The sequence below is a fragment of the Cheilinus undulatus genome, linkage group 20, assembly GCF_018320785.1.
Source record: "Cheilinus undulatus linkage group 20, ASM1832078v1, whole genome shotgun sequence".
Taxonomy (NCBI): domain Eukaryota; kingdom Metazoa; phylum Chordata; class Actinopteri; order Labriformes; family Labridae; genus Cheilinus; species Cheilinus undulatus.
This window is the reverse complement of record NC_054884.1, coordinates 14,383,123-14,398,835: the sequence shown is the minus strand read 5'-3', so window position 1 is coordinate 14,398,835 and position 15,713 is coordinate 14,383,123. Positions and strand designations below refer to the sequence as shown.

Here is a 15,713-nt window from a genome sequence, read left to right as displayed (position 1 = left end):
GTGCCACATTTTCTGCTGCTCTGACCTCCACCACTAGATGGCAGCACTCGGGACTTGTTCTGTCCTTTGCGCTCTCTCCTGGAAGACTCAGGCCTGAAACAGAACTGTACTCTAAATATATAAAGGAGCAAATCAGTGTTTTAGCATGATTTATGTTAATATGTGCAAATCTAGTTTTGACTATCTAAACAGCAGAAAAAAAAAGCCTTGCACACCATCCTATTTGGTTTCCCCCCAGGTTGGGAACAGCTTAACAACCATAACCTGTAATTCAAGAAAATTAAAGGGAAAAATCTTTTGTTTTGTTTTGAACTCTGGGGCCCAAAAATCAAGTGTTTGTCATTTCTTTTGTCCAGTACAAAATCAGACTTTGGCTATGCTAATCCAGAAGTCAGTCTGACTGTGGGAAAAAAACTTGACACCCATATACTCTCTGAACAAAGCTTTATTTATACATACTGTATATACAAGACACAAAAGTAGCCACACTCAAAATGTCAATATGTTTCTATACAAAGAAATATAAAGACAGAACTGGGAAGTTTGGAAATAACCCCCAAGAGTTAACAAATTGACCTGTTTCAGATAAAAGTCAGATGCAATCTGTAAGACAGCAGAAAATATTTCACAAATTATTAAAAGCAGGTAGGAAGCCCGTTAGAATTATGCAAAATATTGATGTTTAAAATTACATTTGTGATATAGAGCATGTAGAGCAAAAACGGTGATGGAGAGAGTAAAAACACCTCCACGAAGATCTGTGGGGAGAATGTACAATTTCCTGATGTTGAGTTTAAGATTGCACTTGTATTGATAACCTAAAAAAGTTAAACAAAGGCCTTATTTACTGCAAAACTATATTTGTTAGGTCTTTAGACTTATTAACGCCTTTAAAAGCATTCTACACACAGAAACTCTTCCTTATTACATATTATTGAATGTATTCTGGTTAAAAGTCACTCGCTAATGGATGGAAGCACAGCAGAAAAATAACCGAACTTTCCCTTTATGTCAGGATTGGACAGAAAATTTACCTGGTTTAAGTAACAACTTTAATTCTTGGATGTTACGTTACATAACGAGTCCCCTGTAAACTGTGAGACTGCACACTGCATTGAAATGGCTTCAAGAGTTTTGGGGGTTACTTGTAGAGAAGAGATGCCCCGATACAGTCTGCACCTATTGAGGCTACCAGGTTTGTCAAAAATGTGGAAAATAAGAGTTGGCTTGCAAACCTCTGAGAAAACAGCCGATAACATCCAGACAAATGTAAAAGAGAAAAGTGAATGTATATGAAACATCCTTGTAACACGTAATACAATCGAATGGTACAATCTGTATATTCACCACATGTCAAAGGTTGAAAAACATACAGTTTGTGGTTAATCTGGTTTATTGTGAATAATATGGAGATATGAGCTTGATAGATTTAAGTAGCAACCCTCCATGCTGACTCTATAATGTCACCTTCAGCTGCCTTTTGATAAGGCACTGTTTCAAGTCCTGTAAGCATCTGCCTTAAACATATTTAACATTCTGTTAATATGGAGGCAAGGAGTGAAAGCAAGCTTGGTATTCATTCATTACTTCTTTTCAACCCCGAACTTAACAGCTGTTCAAAAATGTGTATTTCTGGTTTCATAGGTTTTGTGTGAAACTGACTAGTAAAATAAAGTCTGGAAAGAACAATATTAGGCTACAACTATTTACAGTACATGCATGAGAGGATTCTACACACCACATTTTTAAATGCATTACTGACGTTAGAGGACGAGTCAGCACTGCGGGGAGCGAAGCAGGCGACAGAACAGCACAAATATGACATTAACAGGGCACCCCTGTGCCGCTGACACAAGAACTTTAACATGAAAAGACGTGAACATGGCAATACTTGCTATTCTTTATTTTTTTGGCCATGTCACTGTAATCCCCTGAAGAAGCTTAGTTTACTGGAAATGTCACAGTCAAGAAGTTTTGCAGGCAAAGAAAAGCCCATCTTTAACATAAATTTGAAAAAAATGGACCAGTGGGTTTTAGAATTGTCTCAAATATGAAAAGAATTAAAGCAACCTGCCAATTTATTACTACAAAACCATTATCAAGATTATAATGTAGTCTAAACTATTGCAACTGCTACCTAATACCATCTATTTAATAATAAAAATAAAACCCAGTTTTGCAAAACTAAAAATGACAAATTATCTCTTTAGGCTGAAGGCATACAAACATGAGAGTACACATCACAAAGGAGGCGTACTGAAGAAGCACATGAATATCCTCTCATACTGCGCTTATTTAAACGGATGGTAAAAAGAATTCATCATAAAAAAACAAAAATAAAAAACATCTGGTGTGTACATGCTATTGCAATGTCATCAGTTACACCCTCACACATGCTCTCCTCCTCTTCGTCCTCTTCTTCATCTGCTCGATTCAAATGTATTCGCATGTCATCACCAACTGGTTTGATTTATTTATTCATAGAAAAATAAATGAATAAATCAATTGCTGTCTATTGGTCTTCCAGCACGTCACTTGAAAGAGAAGAGAAGAGGGATGAATGACAGGAGGAAGAGGAGGGAGAGGTCAGCATTTAACCAATCACAAGATCACAAGTTTTTTTGTACCTGATACATAAAGTCAAATGGAGTATTACTCTCCTACCCCCTCCATACAACTGTGCACTCTGACGGGTTTATTAACAATCAGGATTTCTTTACACAAACCCCACAGACAAAGTCTGATCCCTGACGTGTGAAAACAAAGTGACTGATATTCTGCTGTCCACTAACACTCATAGAATTGCTTTCATCCCTTACAGTGGTCCAAATTTGGCTTCATAGCGCCCAGTGATGTTCTTGTAACGGCCGCACTCCTTCCGTAGGTCAGCGACCTCCGATCTCAGCGCTGCGTTCTCACGCTCCAAGAAAGCTGCTCTCACTGTGATCTGGTTCTCCTTTAACCTGCGAGCATCACGTGAGCGTTTGGCTGCCACGTTGTTCTTCTTCCTTCTCTGCCAGTACTTCTCATCCTGGAGAGGAGGAGGAGGAGAGAAGCATTGAGTCGAGAAAGCAAAATCCGATTCCTCCTGATAACAGCCATGTAGGGCCGCACAGATACTGATATCAGGTATCGTGCAGATACCAAGCCTAGGCACTGGTGAATGAAAACACTGCAGATGCTGCAGCTGGTATCACTGTGAGTCGCTAGAGACAGAGCCATGTCTGCAGTTTGTTGATATTGTAACATAAATGAGGATGAAAAAAGCAGAGGAGAATAAAAATTATGCACTAATAAACTGTCAACAGGAGGAATAAAGAACATCTGATGAAAATAAGCTTTGAAAAATAATTCTAAGAACAGTTATACTATTATTAAGTACTCATATTTATACTCAGTATCATTGAGTTACCAGATATAAATGCTTGTACGCGTGCTTGGTCTGGAAAAATGTGTTATTAGTGCATCCCTACAGCTGAGTGAATAGCATGGCTGACATCCAGCAGTAAACAAAGCCTGTGTTCTCAGGAAGAGCAGAAAGGAAGGAAAACATTGATTTGAAGATTTTCAGTCTGCTGAGTCACTGTGAGTCGCTAGAGCTGCTTCACTCTGACACTGCACAATTTCAAGCTGAAATTAAACAGTTGAATGAGAGGATTTACTGTGCCGTACTCTAATGTACTTTAGTATTAAACTGGCTGACTGAATTACAAGCCAAAAGAGGTGCATCGAAATTCTTTTAAGTCCGTCTGATGACTTTAAATGTCCATAAAACATTCGTAAGTTCATTTTGATGTGGCCTCCAGAAGAAAATTTGACTATCAGAGATTTTTGCATAGGGCTCACTATACAGTGTATGTATGTACAGTATATGACCAGCAAAGGGACAACACTGTTCTGCCTATAAGGGTACCGATATGAACAAAAACTCAGGTTTCCATCAGGAGATTTGAGCTTGCAATGACATTTTTCAGATGTTTACACATGCTCTGATCTCTCTTGTGAAATCTCTGGGCATATTTTGCCACAAATTCCTGAAACCTCTCTCTAGAAAAATATGTCAATAAAGTTACCCATGATACTTTGGTTTGTGTCACTACTAACCACCCTGTCTACATAGCTACATCATACATTCCGCCTCTTTGCTGATTATGTTGTAGGCGTAAGCAACATTTTCAGATAAAAAAATTTGTTTTTTTCTTATAAACTGTCAAATGTAAATGACCGTTTCAGGAGTGTGCAGTTTACTTCATTGTTTGACACATATCCAGTTGACTGGCATTGAACAAATTTAGAAAAATAGTGACTTTGATGGTCTTGTTTGCTCTGTATGTCATCTGGGAGACAACATTATTTCCCTTCCCTTCTCTTCATTTCTTAACCAGTGGAAAAACTCCTTAAAGGGACATTTTAGCAAATATAGGAGCCAATGGCAAAACATACTGATACAGATATTCACAAAGATATTCTGTACAATTTCAGCCAACTGTCAAAGCAAAAATATCAGGGTTTTAAAGCTGTGCAGCATCTTCAATCTTTAATCTGCCTTTTATTTGGATGCTTTTGATGCCAATTATTAAAAAACAACACAGATGTGAAGTGTTTAACTTTATAGATGCCCTTGTCCAACAGCCTACCTTCTGTTCTTCAGGCACAAACACCTTCTTGGCCTTCTTGATCATGGGCTGAGGCTTCAGCTCATCTTCAGTGAACTTATGTTTGCGTGGGTCAAAGAGCTCCCCTCCAGGTACACTGGACAGGACCAGGTCTGTGGGATCTGGGTCATAGTTGATATCGACCTCAATCTCATCAGGGTTGATGGGCTCAGGTGTTGCTCTCTCGTTTTCAGTGGTCACCTCTGAGCCAAAAAACAGAAAAACATAAGAAATATCAGAAATCTGAGGGAAATGTTGCCTTTTTTAAATAATGGTAGTATTTTGAGTATTTCTAACTTTCAACATAAAAATATCATTTAGGGTTTTGTTATAAAGACCCTTTGTGGCTATTTCAAAGAGAATATATCCCTTTTCTGTCTGTGTGATTGTTATGCTTGAATGCAATTCTTCTTTACAGTAACCTTCAAAGTCACATGTTGCATGACTCTACTTGAACTCAACATGCAAGTGGGAGGGTTCAAATGTACCGACTGCCGATTATCCCACCATAAACACTAGTATCTTTGCTATGCAGAGGCACCAGCATCTATTTCTGTCGTCTCATCATCTGCTACCACCCATGGCTTGTTCCAGGATAGACTGACCATTTGAAATCAGTCCAGTATATCAGTTAAACCATGTTTGCCTCATATTTGGGTCAGAATTACACAACTGCACAATTAAAACAGCTTGTGTAATATTATTAAAAAGCTGGTCTTCAGCAGAAATTTTGATAACTGACAATCAGACTAAAAGCATTCACAGTAGATGCTTTAGTTTTGCTTTGGGTCTTCTTCATTGTTGCTAGAACAACAACTTGATTAGCCAGTTTTTTTCTAAGACAGACTGAAATGTTATATCTTTACACCTAACCAAAATTCCCAAACAAGGGGATCTAACTGGTTTCCTGAAATGCTATTATTTTCTCTACTCACCTGCAGTGACATCACAGATGATCTCAGAGTCACCCTTGATGATCACCACTTCTTCAGCACACTTATCCTGTTCAAGGATGGGCAGCAGGGACACTGCTGTCTTGGTAACCTTAGGCTGTGTAGTGGCTTTAATTTTCTCAGTCTTACTGGTAGCTTCCTGGCTGTCCTTTGAGGACTCTTCATCTGGCAAAGTGGGGATGCCATTTTCCATGAGGAACTCTTCAAGATCCATGTACTCCAGGTGGAAATTTTCACCATCATAGGGAATGGTTTTGTCCCAGATAGCAGGGGTCAGGGCGGCCGAAGGACCCATATCACTCCCTCCTCCGAGGTCAACATTATCTCCCAGGCACAGCTTTTCTTTGTCAGTGTCTAAAACACAAGAGGAGAAGCACATAAGAAAGAGTTTTCCCCTCAAGTCATTGCCCTAGTCAGAGAATAACTGTGTCCATTATTAGGGGTTCTCATCCAAACCTCACTTTGACCTTTCAAAAATATAAGCTCACAATGTTTTTACCAAGAAGAAACCCTTGCAAGAGTTTCTTAAGGAGAAAAAGAAAAATATGTTAATGACAAAATAGCAAGAGTACAAATGAATCTGGTAGTAGGAATCATACAGTTTGGCTGACTATGTACTTAATTCATTAATGGTTTACTCTTTGGGGAACAAATAGCTCTTTCACTGCAGCTGGGTAAAAGGAATTTCCTGTCAACAAAGCTGCACTGCAACCCAGTGGTATGTGTCTAGAAAAGTCTGTTCTGTTTGTTTGGGGGGGGGGGGTAGAAATGAATCTCATCTGGAAACAGAAGGGACTAGCCCAAAACTGAGGTAAGGCAATGAATTTTCTGCCTATCTGCCTTGCCAAAAAATGCCACAATGGTGCTTAAAGATAGTAGAAGCTACCGGTATTCCTCATCAACAGACTCTACAACATGAAAATAATTGTTTTTATGCACTACTCCCTCTGCAAGTTATGAACTGAGCGATGCACCCAGCACAGAATGACTTTAAAAACACCCCCACTGACTGCATTTGCACTGTGAGGACACAGGAAGCATGCTTTAACAAATCCTTCACTTAGTATTTAAAAAGAAGAATATCTTGATAGTCAAATAACCCTGGTCAGATATGGTCCCAGTATGGTACAGAGTTGCTTAGCATGTTGATAGGCAGTATTACTCCATAGAATAGCTACATTATTGTATTTCTAGACACACTGAAGCATTGAAAAACAGTTATGACACTATTTTAGCATGTACTCTGACTTAAAATCAAGACAAGAACTGGAACAAAATTCACCATTGTAGAATGCAACAAAAATCACAGAAGACATAAAGCAAAGGCAGGTAAATTACCTGTGACTTTGTGCTACAGAAGGACTCAAAATGTGTCATTTTATGTGTACATGAGCAATGAGGTGTTCGCCTGAAGTTAGACTCGATGATAAAGACCTGTATTTTAAAGGTAAATGAGGGGAAATGGGGATGAAATAACTTCATGCAAAAAGTTTCTGGGGAGGATCAAGTGCTCAAAAATGCCCAACAAGTCTTTGTGTAAAGTAAATTTTCATTAGGTAAATTACTATTGCCATTAAAACAGTGAATCTGTTGATTACTCTAGTCCCCCCCCCCCCATTGTTACCTCTGCCAAGGAGGTTATGTGATCGGCAGGGCTTGTTAGTTTGTATATTAGCAACACAACCCAAAAAGTTATGGACGGATTTTGATGAAATTTTCAGGAAATATCAGAAATGGCATAAGGAAGAACTAATTAGATTTTGGGAGTGATCCAGATCAAATCAAATCAAATCAAATCAAATCAAATCAAATCTACTTTATTGTCCTACTCAGGGAAATTTGTCCTGGACTCAGGAGCTGCTCCATAGATGCCCCCACAGCCACGACGACACAACAACACATCATCAGGCACAACAATACCAGCAAACAAATAACAACATTATACAAAATTAATGCATTCTAAAAATTCATTATAATAAAAACACTATACATATTGCACCGCCTGGATCCAGAAATTTTTAAAAAGGATTGTTTCCTATAGGGAGATAGGGCTAATGGCAGAGGTCTGCGCTCTACAAGTGCATTTCTAGTTATCATTATGAACATTTCATCACTGTGGGCCTACATACACTTGTTCTAACGAAATGTCAATGTATAAACTATCCAGTATATAAATATGTATAAATCAGATACAAAAAGACTATTTGTTAATTTTCAAGAAAAAAAAAAAACTTGAAATTCTTAAGTTTAAAAGTTGTCAATTTATGATTTTGTTTTTTTTTTTCAAATATTTGACTTCAAAAGTTTTGAATGACATGAACAAAAACCTTTGAATTTTTTTTGCTTCATAATCTCAAAAATTCTTATAACAAACCACTGTTTGGTTTCTCGTACATTTTTGACTTAGTACTGTTTAAAATCTAAGTTCCTCAAGTCAAAATTCAAGATTTTTTCACATCAAGAATTTTGAGTTTTTTTTCTTGTAATTTTCAAAGTTTATAAATTGTACAAATTCTGAGTTTGTTTTCCTCCAGATAAACAACGGTGTATGTTTTTCCTCTAATTAGATCAAAAATTAACAGACGCTTTTTTTAGTCTTCTGGTACAGCCCCTTGGGGTGTCCAGGTCCAGACCACATGTTGGGAGCCACTGGATTACTCTGTGGTTAAACAGCAAGCAATATATTAAAAAATTGTCTTGTTACAGAAACAGAAATGATGCACTTTCTTTCTTTTACTAAGTTACATCTGACTTGGATGCTTCTTGAATACTTTGAAATTGTAAGTTGGAGTGGTGATGCTCTTTTAAAAGGTGATTGTTAAGTACTGTTTGGTACTCTGGTGTTTTAATTTCAGATCTGCATATGTCCTGTCGCTATTTGGTTTTTTTTTACGACACACAATGTTTAAAATAGATTGTTTACTTGCTACAGTTGTTTCAGCTTAATGAGAAAGGCCCGGATGTGTGCCTATGCCTGAGGCCTCAAAATTGGTAAAAGCGCCCCTGACAAAAATGTGCAGTTCCTTCTATCTTTAAAAAAACTGCCGTCTTAAATCTTCCTCATCCCAACATTGCTGGGTGGAAGTCGAAACAAGCCTTACATAACGTGCACAAGTTGGTGTAGTGCCGTATTAAACACTTAATGGGACAATCGCTGCACAAAAACATTGTTATGACACCATTTCGTCTCACGTTTCGCCTTGTTCCGGCAGAGCTCGTGTACAGCAACGACAGCAACGTCGTTCGCCCTTAAAAGTACTGCACGTACCGTCGTCTTCCAGTATATTCGGAGGAGGCATCTCCATTATTTTCTTCAAAACCACCGGGAATGAGCTCGTGGCCCCGCTGGCCGTTTCCAGTGTGATAACAATTGGCTCTCCCGACATTTTGCCGCTTGTTGTTGTCGTTCTCCAAGTGGCAAGCTCAGCAGTTGTCCTGTTTGCTCGATAACGTTAGCTATTCGGTCGGTTTAACCGTCGTCCAAAAACTGTTTGAAGGTATAGTATTACGAAGAAAACGCACAAAGGAGTCGAAAACGTCTTCGAGAGTCAGACCTCAGCCGGGTACCCAGTTCTTGGCCCAGTTCCTAAGAAAAATTGATATCAAGGAGGGTCTGACACTCAGAACAAACCGTTCCTCCCCGCTCTCATTTGATTGGCGGACTAATCTCAGTCATAATGAATATTCATTTAATTTCTCCACAAGGGGGCGGGGATTCTAGTCAGGAGCCAATAGAGATTTTCATCAGAAGGCCATCTGAGATCTCATTGGCTGACCGAGTTATGTATGTTCTCCCAGACAATAAAAAAAAGAAGACAGTCACGTGTAGAAAGCGTTGACACATATAGCGCTGCAGTTTGACCTAATTCGCATCTGCAGTGACCAGATTTGTCCATTCTGTTTGTTTTCTAATGCATGTCTTGACTATTTATTAAATCTTCGAGCAGCAAGTAAACGCTTTATTATTAGTTTTACACAGGCTTCATGGTATTTAGATCGGTTAATGGGGTACCATTAAGTGAATGAGTTTCAGGTTTTAGTCCTGCAGTGCAACATTTATCAGAGATATAAATGCGCTTTTCCACTTTTCGTGTAGTTTTGTTTTCTATTCAACTCTACCTAAACAAGAACACGCATCATATTTACACTTCCTCTTAAGGCGCATTACCAGCTCCGCTCACATGCAAAAACACGTGCAGTATTGGCGCTTGCACTATCAACTGGCTGCGTCCATTGAAGGCGCGCCATACGTACACGTATGCTGCTGTGCAGACATCACAAGGGCAAATAACTGCACACCAGGGTCAGAATGCAAACTTGTCACTGCATTTTAAAAAAAAAGCCCAAAGCACTGGAAAGCACTGATAAGTGGCATTTTGACGTTCACTTGTGTAATTTTCCTTTCATTGATAAAGGGTCTGTTTTTTTTCCTTTGCAGCATGAATGTTAATAACAGTATTTTAAAAAAAAAAAAAAAAAAAAAAAAAAAACCTACAAAAGTGTACAACTACTGTTTGGGTCAACTTCATGTAATACATAAATATGTGATTTAGGCTACAGATTTTTCTTTTTTAGGTTTATAGAAACATACACAGGAGAAAAAGTGTTATTTCAATTTTGTTATAAAAGAAAACTAAACTGTATGTGCCAGGGACCTTCAGAAAAACAAAACCTGCTTTGCCTTACAAACAAACTCATTTAAATAGATTTACCCTGCATGTTTAAGTACTTTCTTTTATGTGTTGATTAGTCAGTCTTTTTATAATCAGTAGGATGAGTGCATCAGCAGGAAGCCCATTTCAGTCCACCCTGAGGTGATTGTAAAGGTGAGATGGGTGTTTTTCATGCACACACAATCTGTTTTAGGCACAACACATGTTATAATAAGACAAAACCTTCAAGGTCAGAGGCTACAGAGGGCACACATTTAACGGTGACTTATCTTATCTATATTCTACACGTGACGCATTGTAGCCCTCTTCTGCACCATCCACCATAGGCTTCATATTTAAATTTGTTGGCTGGTGCAGTCATCATATAACATGATGCCTGCAGAGTTAACACGTGTGACCTTGCAAACAGGTCCTGAGAATGTCACAGCAAGAATAACAGGCTCGTGAGCACACATTGCAAGAAATTCAATCAGTCTGCAATACCATTACCATGTTTGGGAAAGGGAATAAAAGTAAATTTAATTATCTAGTTTTCAGTCATCATGACTGTGCAGTTTAAAAAAAAGACAAGATTCCCATGTTGAGATACATTCAGTACATTTATGAATGTGTGAGATTAGGACAGGTTGGAAGAGTTTGCTGCAAATTCTAGAGGACAATTTCTCCCAAAAACAGGGAAAAGGAAAAAAAGAAAGATTCATCATTCCAAACGGTGGTTATAATCAAAGCATCAAACATGCAAGTGTTTCTGCATGTGCAGCAGTTACACAATCTAAAATTATAGCCATGACTTTGTCACCTCCCCAGAAAATTCTGAACACCACCACATTAATGGTCCTTGATCAACTTATTGAATCAAAGCAGGTAATTCTGGCACATCATCAACTTTCAAGGTGCATGGACAATGAAAAAAGCTCCAACTCTGGTAATTTAGAGGACATTTTTTCCAGACTAATGTGTTTGTCTGGTGGTCATCAGGGTCACCACTGACATTAGGGTGACTCTGATCAGGGCCAAAAGCTGAATGTTATAATAAAGCTGATTTTGAAGCGTTAGTGGAACTTTTTGTCTTTTTGTCTCCAACTACATGCACACGAAACCTGCTCCACTGCGGAAGCTCAGTAACTGTGTGTCATGATGGAAACATCAGTCAGAATGATGCAACAGCTTAGCCAGAATTTTATTTTGAGAAAATTTGATTCCTTCTAAAATGACTATGCAGGACATGAGTCATGACCCTCCAGTGCTGCATCTCTGACAAATGTGAAACTAAACAGTTGTAGAATTGTGATTCCTTATAACCTGTTGTACTATCAACTAGGCTGCAGCAAGTTAGGGAGAAACAGAGACAAAAAAAAGTGATGATTAGTATGTTATAAATTTTTTGGATGGTCATGTTACAAAAACAAGAGCATAAAGACTGGTAGAGAAACAGCACACTCCCCTCTACCACTGGTACTAAACTCTGATCTGATTCATCTGAGCACGGCCAAGCAGTGCCATCTAGTGATTTAACCACGAAGTAGCAAAAGCCCCTTCAAAAACCACACAAAACAAACATTAACAGTGGCAAATGAAAGAAGGAGACAAACACAGCTCTAAATTGAGTTGAGTATCATCTGATTCAATGATCCATCTATCACCGGGACAGTACCATGTTTTTCTTTATCCACAGTTGAGGCATTATGGGCATTATGTAAACTTACAAACACCTCTCAAACTATATCAGCTCTCCTGAACTGTAAACAACTATTCCACAGTCAGGGATTATCTTTGATTTTGTTCTGATCATTATTTGCACTATTTTGTAGTAAAACAAGCCATAAAATTTCACAACATGGAAATTCAGAAAGAGTGGAGTTATGTGAGCTTAATACTCAGACTTAATGAGAGAATGCATTGCCTGCTTTTGCAGCATGACTATACAATGTATGGTTCTTTAAAGGTTGATCCTCAGAGTTCTACACAGTAAGACATATAAGGAACAATAAGTGGGTGACAGATTACATATAGGGCTTTATAATGGACTTAGTAAAAGGTAAATGGACTTGAATTAGTATAGCTCTTTTCTAGTCATCTGACCATTCAAAGCACTTTTACATGCCTTCCCATTCATACACTGATGGCAGCATTGGCCATCAGTATTAGCTAATCCAGTTCATACGCATCTATACCCATTTACGCACCACTGACAAAGCACACTGGGGTTAACTGTCTCCCCCAAGGACACATTGACATGTGACTTCAGGAGCTGAGCATGGAACCCACAACCTTCTGAGTGCAGGACAACTGACTCTACCTGAAACAGAGTCGCCCCAGAATTTAATATATTTTTGAATATATATATATATAAAGGACTGACTGTAGCACCTTTTCTTTAGCTGTATTTGGGGTGTTGTTCATAGATACATGCCTGTAATCATCAGGCAGCTTCAGTAGGCAATGACATCCCAAATCCAGACATGTTGTTAACTCCTCAGGCTCAAGTTAGGATTTCACAAATTGCCGGTAAGTCTTCAGTCTCAAAATCAACAACAATTTTCATGATGTCAGAGCCTCTCCCTAACCAGAGACCACTAAAGATAGGCTACCTGTATATGTATATGAAATTTAAAAAAAAAAAGAGGTATGACCACCCAACACTGTTTCTGTCAAAGTAACCTGTGGAAATATAAGAAAATGGCCTTTTGCCTTTGAGGAGGTTCATTAATTGAATCCACCAAGTCTTTTGGATTCCTCCCAGATCTAGGAAACAGATCCCTACAGTCCAGCAGTTGGACTAATTCCCATGAAGCTCAGCTGACAGGAATGACGCAACAAACACACAGATGTTTGCAGATATTTTTGAAAAACCTTTTTGCTATTAATACCTCGATGTTGTATGTATCTTGAATTGCAACCAAAGAAAACACATCAACCAGTTTAAATTGACCGCTACTCACCATTATCGTCAAAGTTCGGCAGAGTGAACGGATGCTCAAGCAGAGCCCTGAAAATCTCCGGGATCTCTGTAGACATTTTCCCTCCGAGCTATTTTGCACTAGAATCAACAGATAGTTTCACAGTTGATCGGAAGCTCTCGGAAAGTAATAACGGTACGGTAAAACTCAGACGAGCCCCACGCGGTTTACAAGTACCTAGCAGCTCCAATAACGTGTGTAAAACCTAAAAACGTAAAAGGTTACACTCTGCGAACTCTTCACAAGTTACTTAACAAAGCACCACCCCTCGGCTTTCCCGTAGTCAATCAGCAGGGCCCTTCCCGTCAGCCATTAACGGAAAGAACATCGATTGGTCAATGCAAGTGTCCGTCACAAGACAGACAACCAATCCGAAGCAATCTTTCAGTTACTTAATGTAAAAAAGTGGAAGCTTTAAATGCAGACAGTTATGTAATGTGGCGTATATACACCGTAAATTTACAGTATATATTTTTCAACACATGTTTCTCCTCTCGATTTTGTAACTAAAGTAAATGAAATGACCCTTTAGTGACTTTTAAACAATAAATAATAATAATAATAATAAGTTAAATATTTCAATATGGTGAAAGAGCAGATATGTACTCTATTAACTTTTAGCTAGCACAAACGTTGAGCAAATGTGGCAGTCGAGTATTAAAGAAACTTTATTTGGGGAAAAAAAAGAAAAAGCATACAAGAAGAGTTTAAAATAAAATGTGTGTACCTCCTGCGTGAGATACAGCCAAGGTGAAACCAATTACATTAGTAATGGCTCATTTTCACATGGGTGCGTCTTAAAACATACCAGAGAACCTGGCACCAGGCAGAGACACACCTGCCTGGATTACTAATTATCACGTTTGATAACGCTTGTCCATTGAGAAAGAAATAAAGGCATATTGAACAAAAATTGTTATTTGCAAGGCCTCAGACTACCTGGAGGATAGAGACGATATCTCCACGTGCACGACTGTTTTTGTAAGGCTGCTATAGACACGTGAAGAGGTCATGCACCTCCTAGTCGACTGTGACGCTGTCAAGGGTCGTTTCTATAAGTCCTTACAGACCCAGGGTCCTATGTCCTCTGGGTCTTATGTTGAATAACATTGCCATAGATTATAATGGCTGTGCTAGCAGTTAGAATAGAGAAGTACAGAGAAAAAATGTTCCAAATGCAGAAGAATTAGATTAAATCCTAACTAATGTTTGAAGTTCAGTAAATGCTTGTATGCCATTATAAAGAGCAACAGTTTCAAAGACGATGACATCAGCAGACTGTAAGCGATTACAACATATTGACCAAGAAAAGCACACACTGCATATTTGAACAAAGGACAAAAACATGAAGTTCAGCCCTTTGAAAAAAAATGTTACTTAGAGAACTTCTATGTTACTAATGTCAAAGTCAAATAATATTGCATGCATTGATAATTTGTCGTAAATGCACACATAAGAGTGGAGAGAATAAAGAATACAGTTTTATATTAAAGCATTCAAGAGCAGGATGACAATTCCACCCATTGTTAGGTTTTCAAGATAGATTTAGTACAAATACTGTAGAAAGGAAAGTTGTGTTTGGCAGATTATTTCTTTGTTGTAACAATGTTTCTTGGCAATATTTCTTATACTGCTGGAAAGGCTGTGTACTTCTCTTTAAATGATGCCACACTGATAAGGATCATGCATTTGTGGGATGAGCAGCAGAGCTGAGAATGTGGGTTGTGCTCATGAAAATTTTGCAAAATCTTCTCTGCCAGTGTCAGACAGCTTGTTTTGAGCTTCTGGTCCCCCCAGGTGCTGACCATCAGGTACCTGATGTGGGAAGGTTACGTTCAGCGATGAGCCCAGATTCTGCCTACAGCAGTAGGATTGTAGAAGGGTGGAGAAGACATGATTGCTGTACCAATGGAGCAACATCTTTTGGTGGAGGCAATATGATGGTGTGGGGCAGCATCTCTCACTGTAAAAATGAGGCAATCCCATATCTCCAGTCTGGAACCTAATGCTGTCCTCCAAGATGACAACGCTGCCCCCACTGAGCAGGGTTTATCAGAGACTACCTCCAGAATCTGGGAGTAGAGAGGATGAAATGTCAGGACAGCAGTCCCGACCTCAACCCCACTGAACACTTGTAGGATCAGCTTGGGCGTGCTGTTCGTGCCAGAGTGACCAATGAGCTGGTAATAACTTATATCAACCTGGTTTAAAAATGTTGTAGAGCAAGAAATATTTCAGTTCACATACTTCTGTTCAGCTGGAACAATATTTCTCACAGTACAGTACTATTTCAAGTCTACTGGGAACCGGTTTAATCTGGAATAATTTAAATTGTACACATCTTCAAACAATTTTGGGGGGGGGGGGGGTTTGAATTGATTTTGGCTGCTCTAAATTTTTAATTTTAAATCCCCATGTCACTCACTGCTACAGACAACAAAGAAGCAAGGAGGAAAATGTAAGAAATCAATC

At 38.7% G+C, this 15,713-nt stretch overlaps 1 protein-coding gene across 2 annotated transcripts; it reads right to left on the bottom strand.

Moving 5' to 3' along the window:
• Window positions 1-427: 427 nt before the first annotated feature.
• On the bottom strand, window positions 428-13,504 carry tefa (TEF transcription factor, PAR bZIP family member a). 2 transcript variants are annotated; one of them, XM_041815593.1, is made up of 5 exons: window positions 13,224-13,504; window positions 5,591-5,962; window positions 4,638-4,858; window positions 2,820-3,031; window positions 428-2,534 (listed from the first exon to the last, which is right to left on the bottom strand). In XM_041815593.1, exons 1-5 carry the CDS (start codon window positions 13,297-13,299, stop codon window positions 2,513-2,515), a joined length of 903 nt encoding a protein of 300 aa, XP_041671527.1. In that variant the 5' UTR covers window positions 13,300-13,504; the 3' UTR covers window positions 428-2,512. The 2 variants fall into 2 exon arrangements, with proteins under 2 accessions (XP_041671527.1, XP_041671525.1); XM_041815591.1 differs by lacking the exon at window positions 13,224-13,504 and adding an exon at window positions 8,877-9,214.
• Between the last annotated feature and the right edge of the window lie 2,209 nt (window positions 13,505-15,713).

Bases quoted from the DNA above. Each gene is read 5' to 3' on its own strand.
- tefa (XM_041815591.1), bottom strand. From the start codon at position 8,994: ATGTCGGGAGAGCCAATTGTTATCACACTGGAAACGGCCAGCGGGGCC. The intron at 5,963-8,876 runs GTACGTGCAGTA...CTTGTGTTTTAG, and splicing joins GAATATACTGGAAGACGACG to ACACTGACAAAGAAAAGCTG. The intron at 3,032-4,637 runs GTAGGCTGTTGG...CCTCCTCTCCAG, and splicing joins TTGTGCCTGAAGAACAGAAG to GATGAGAAGTACTGGCAGAG.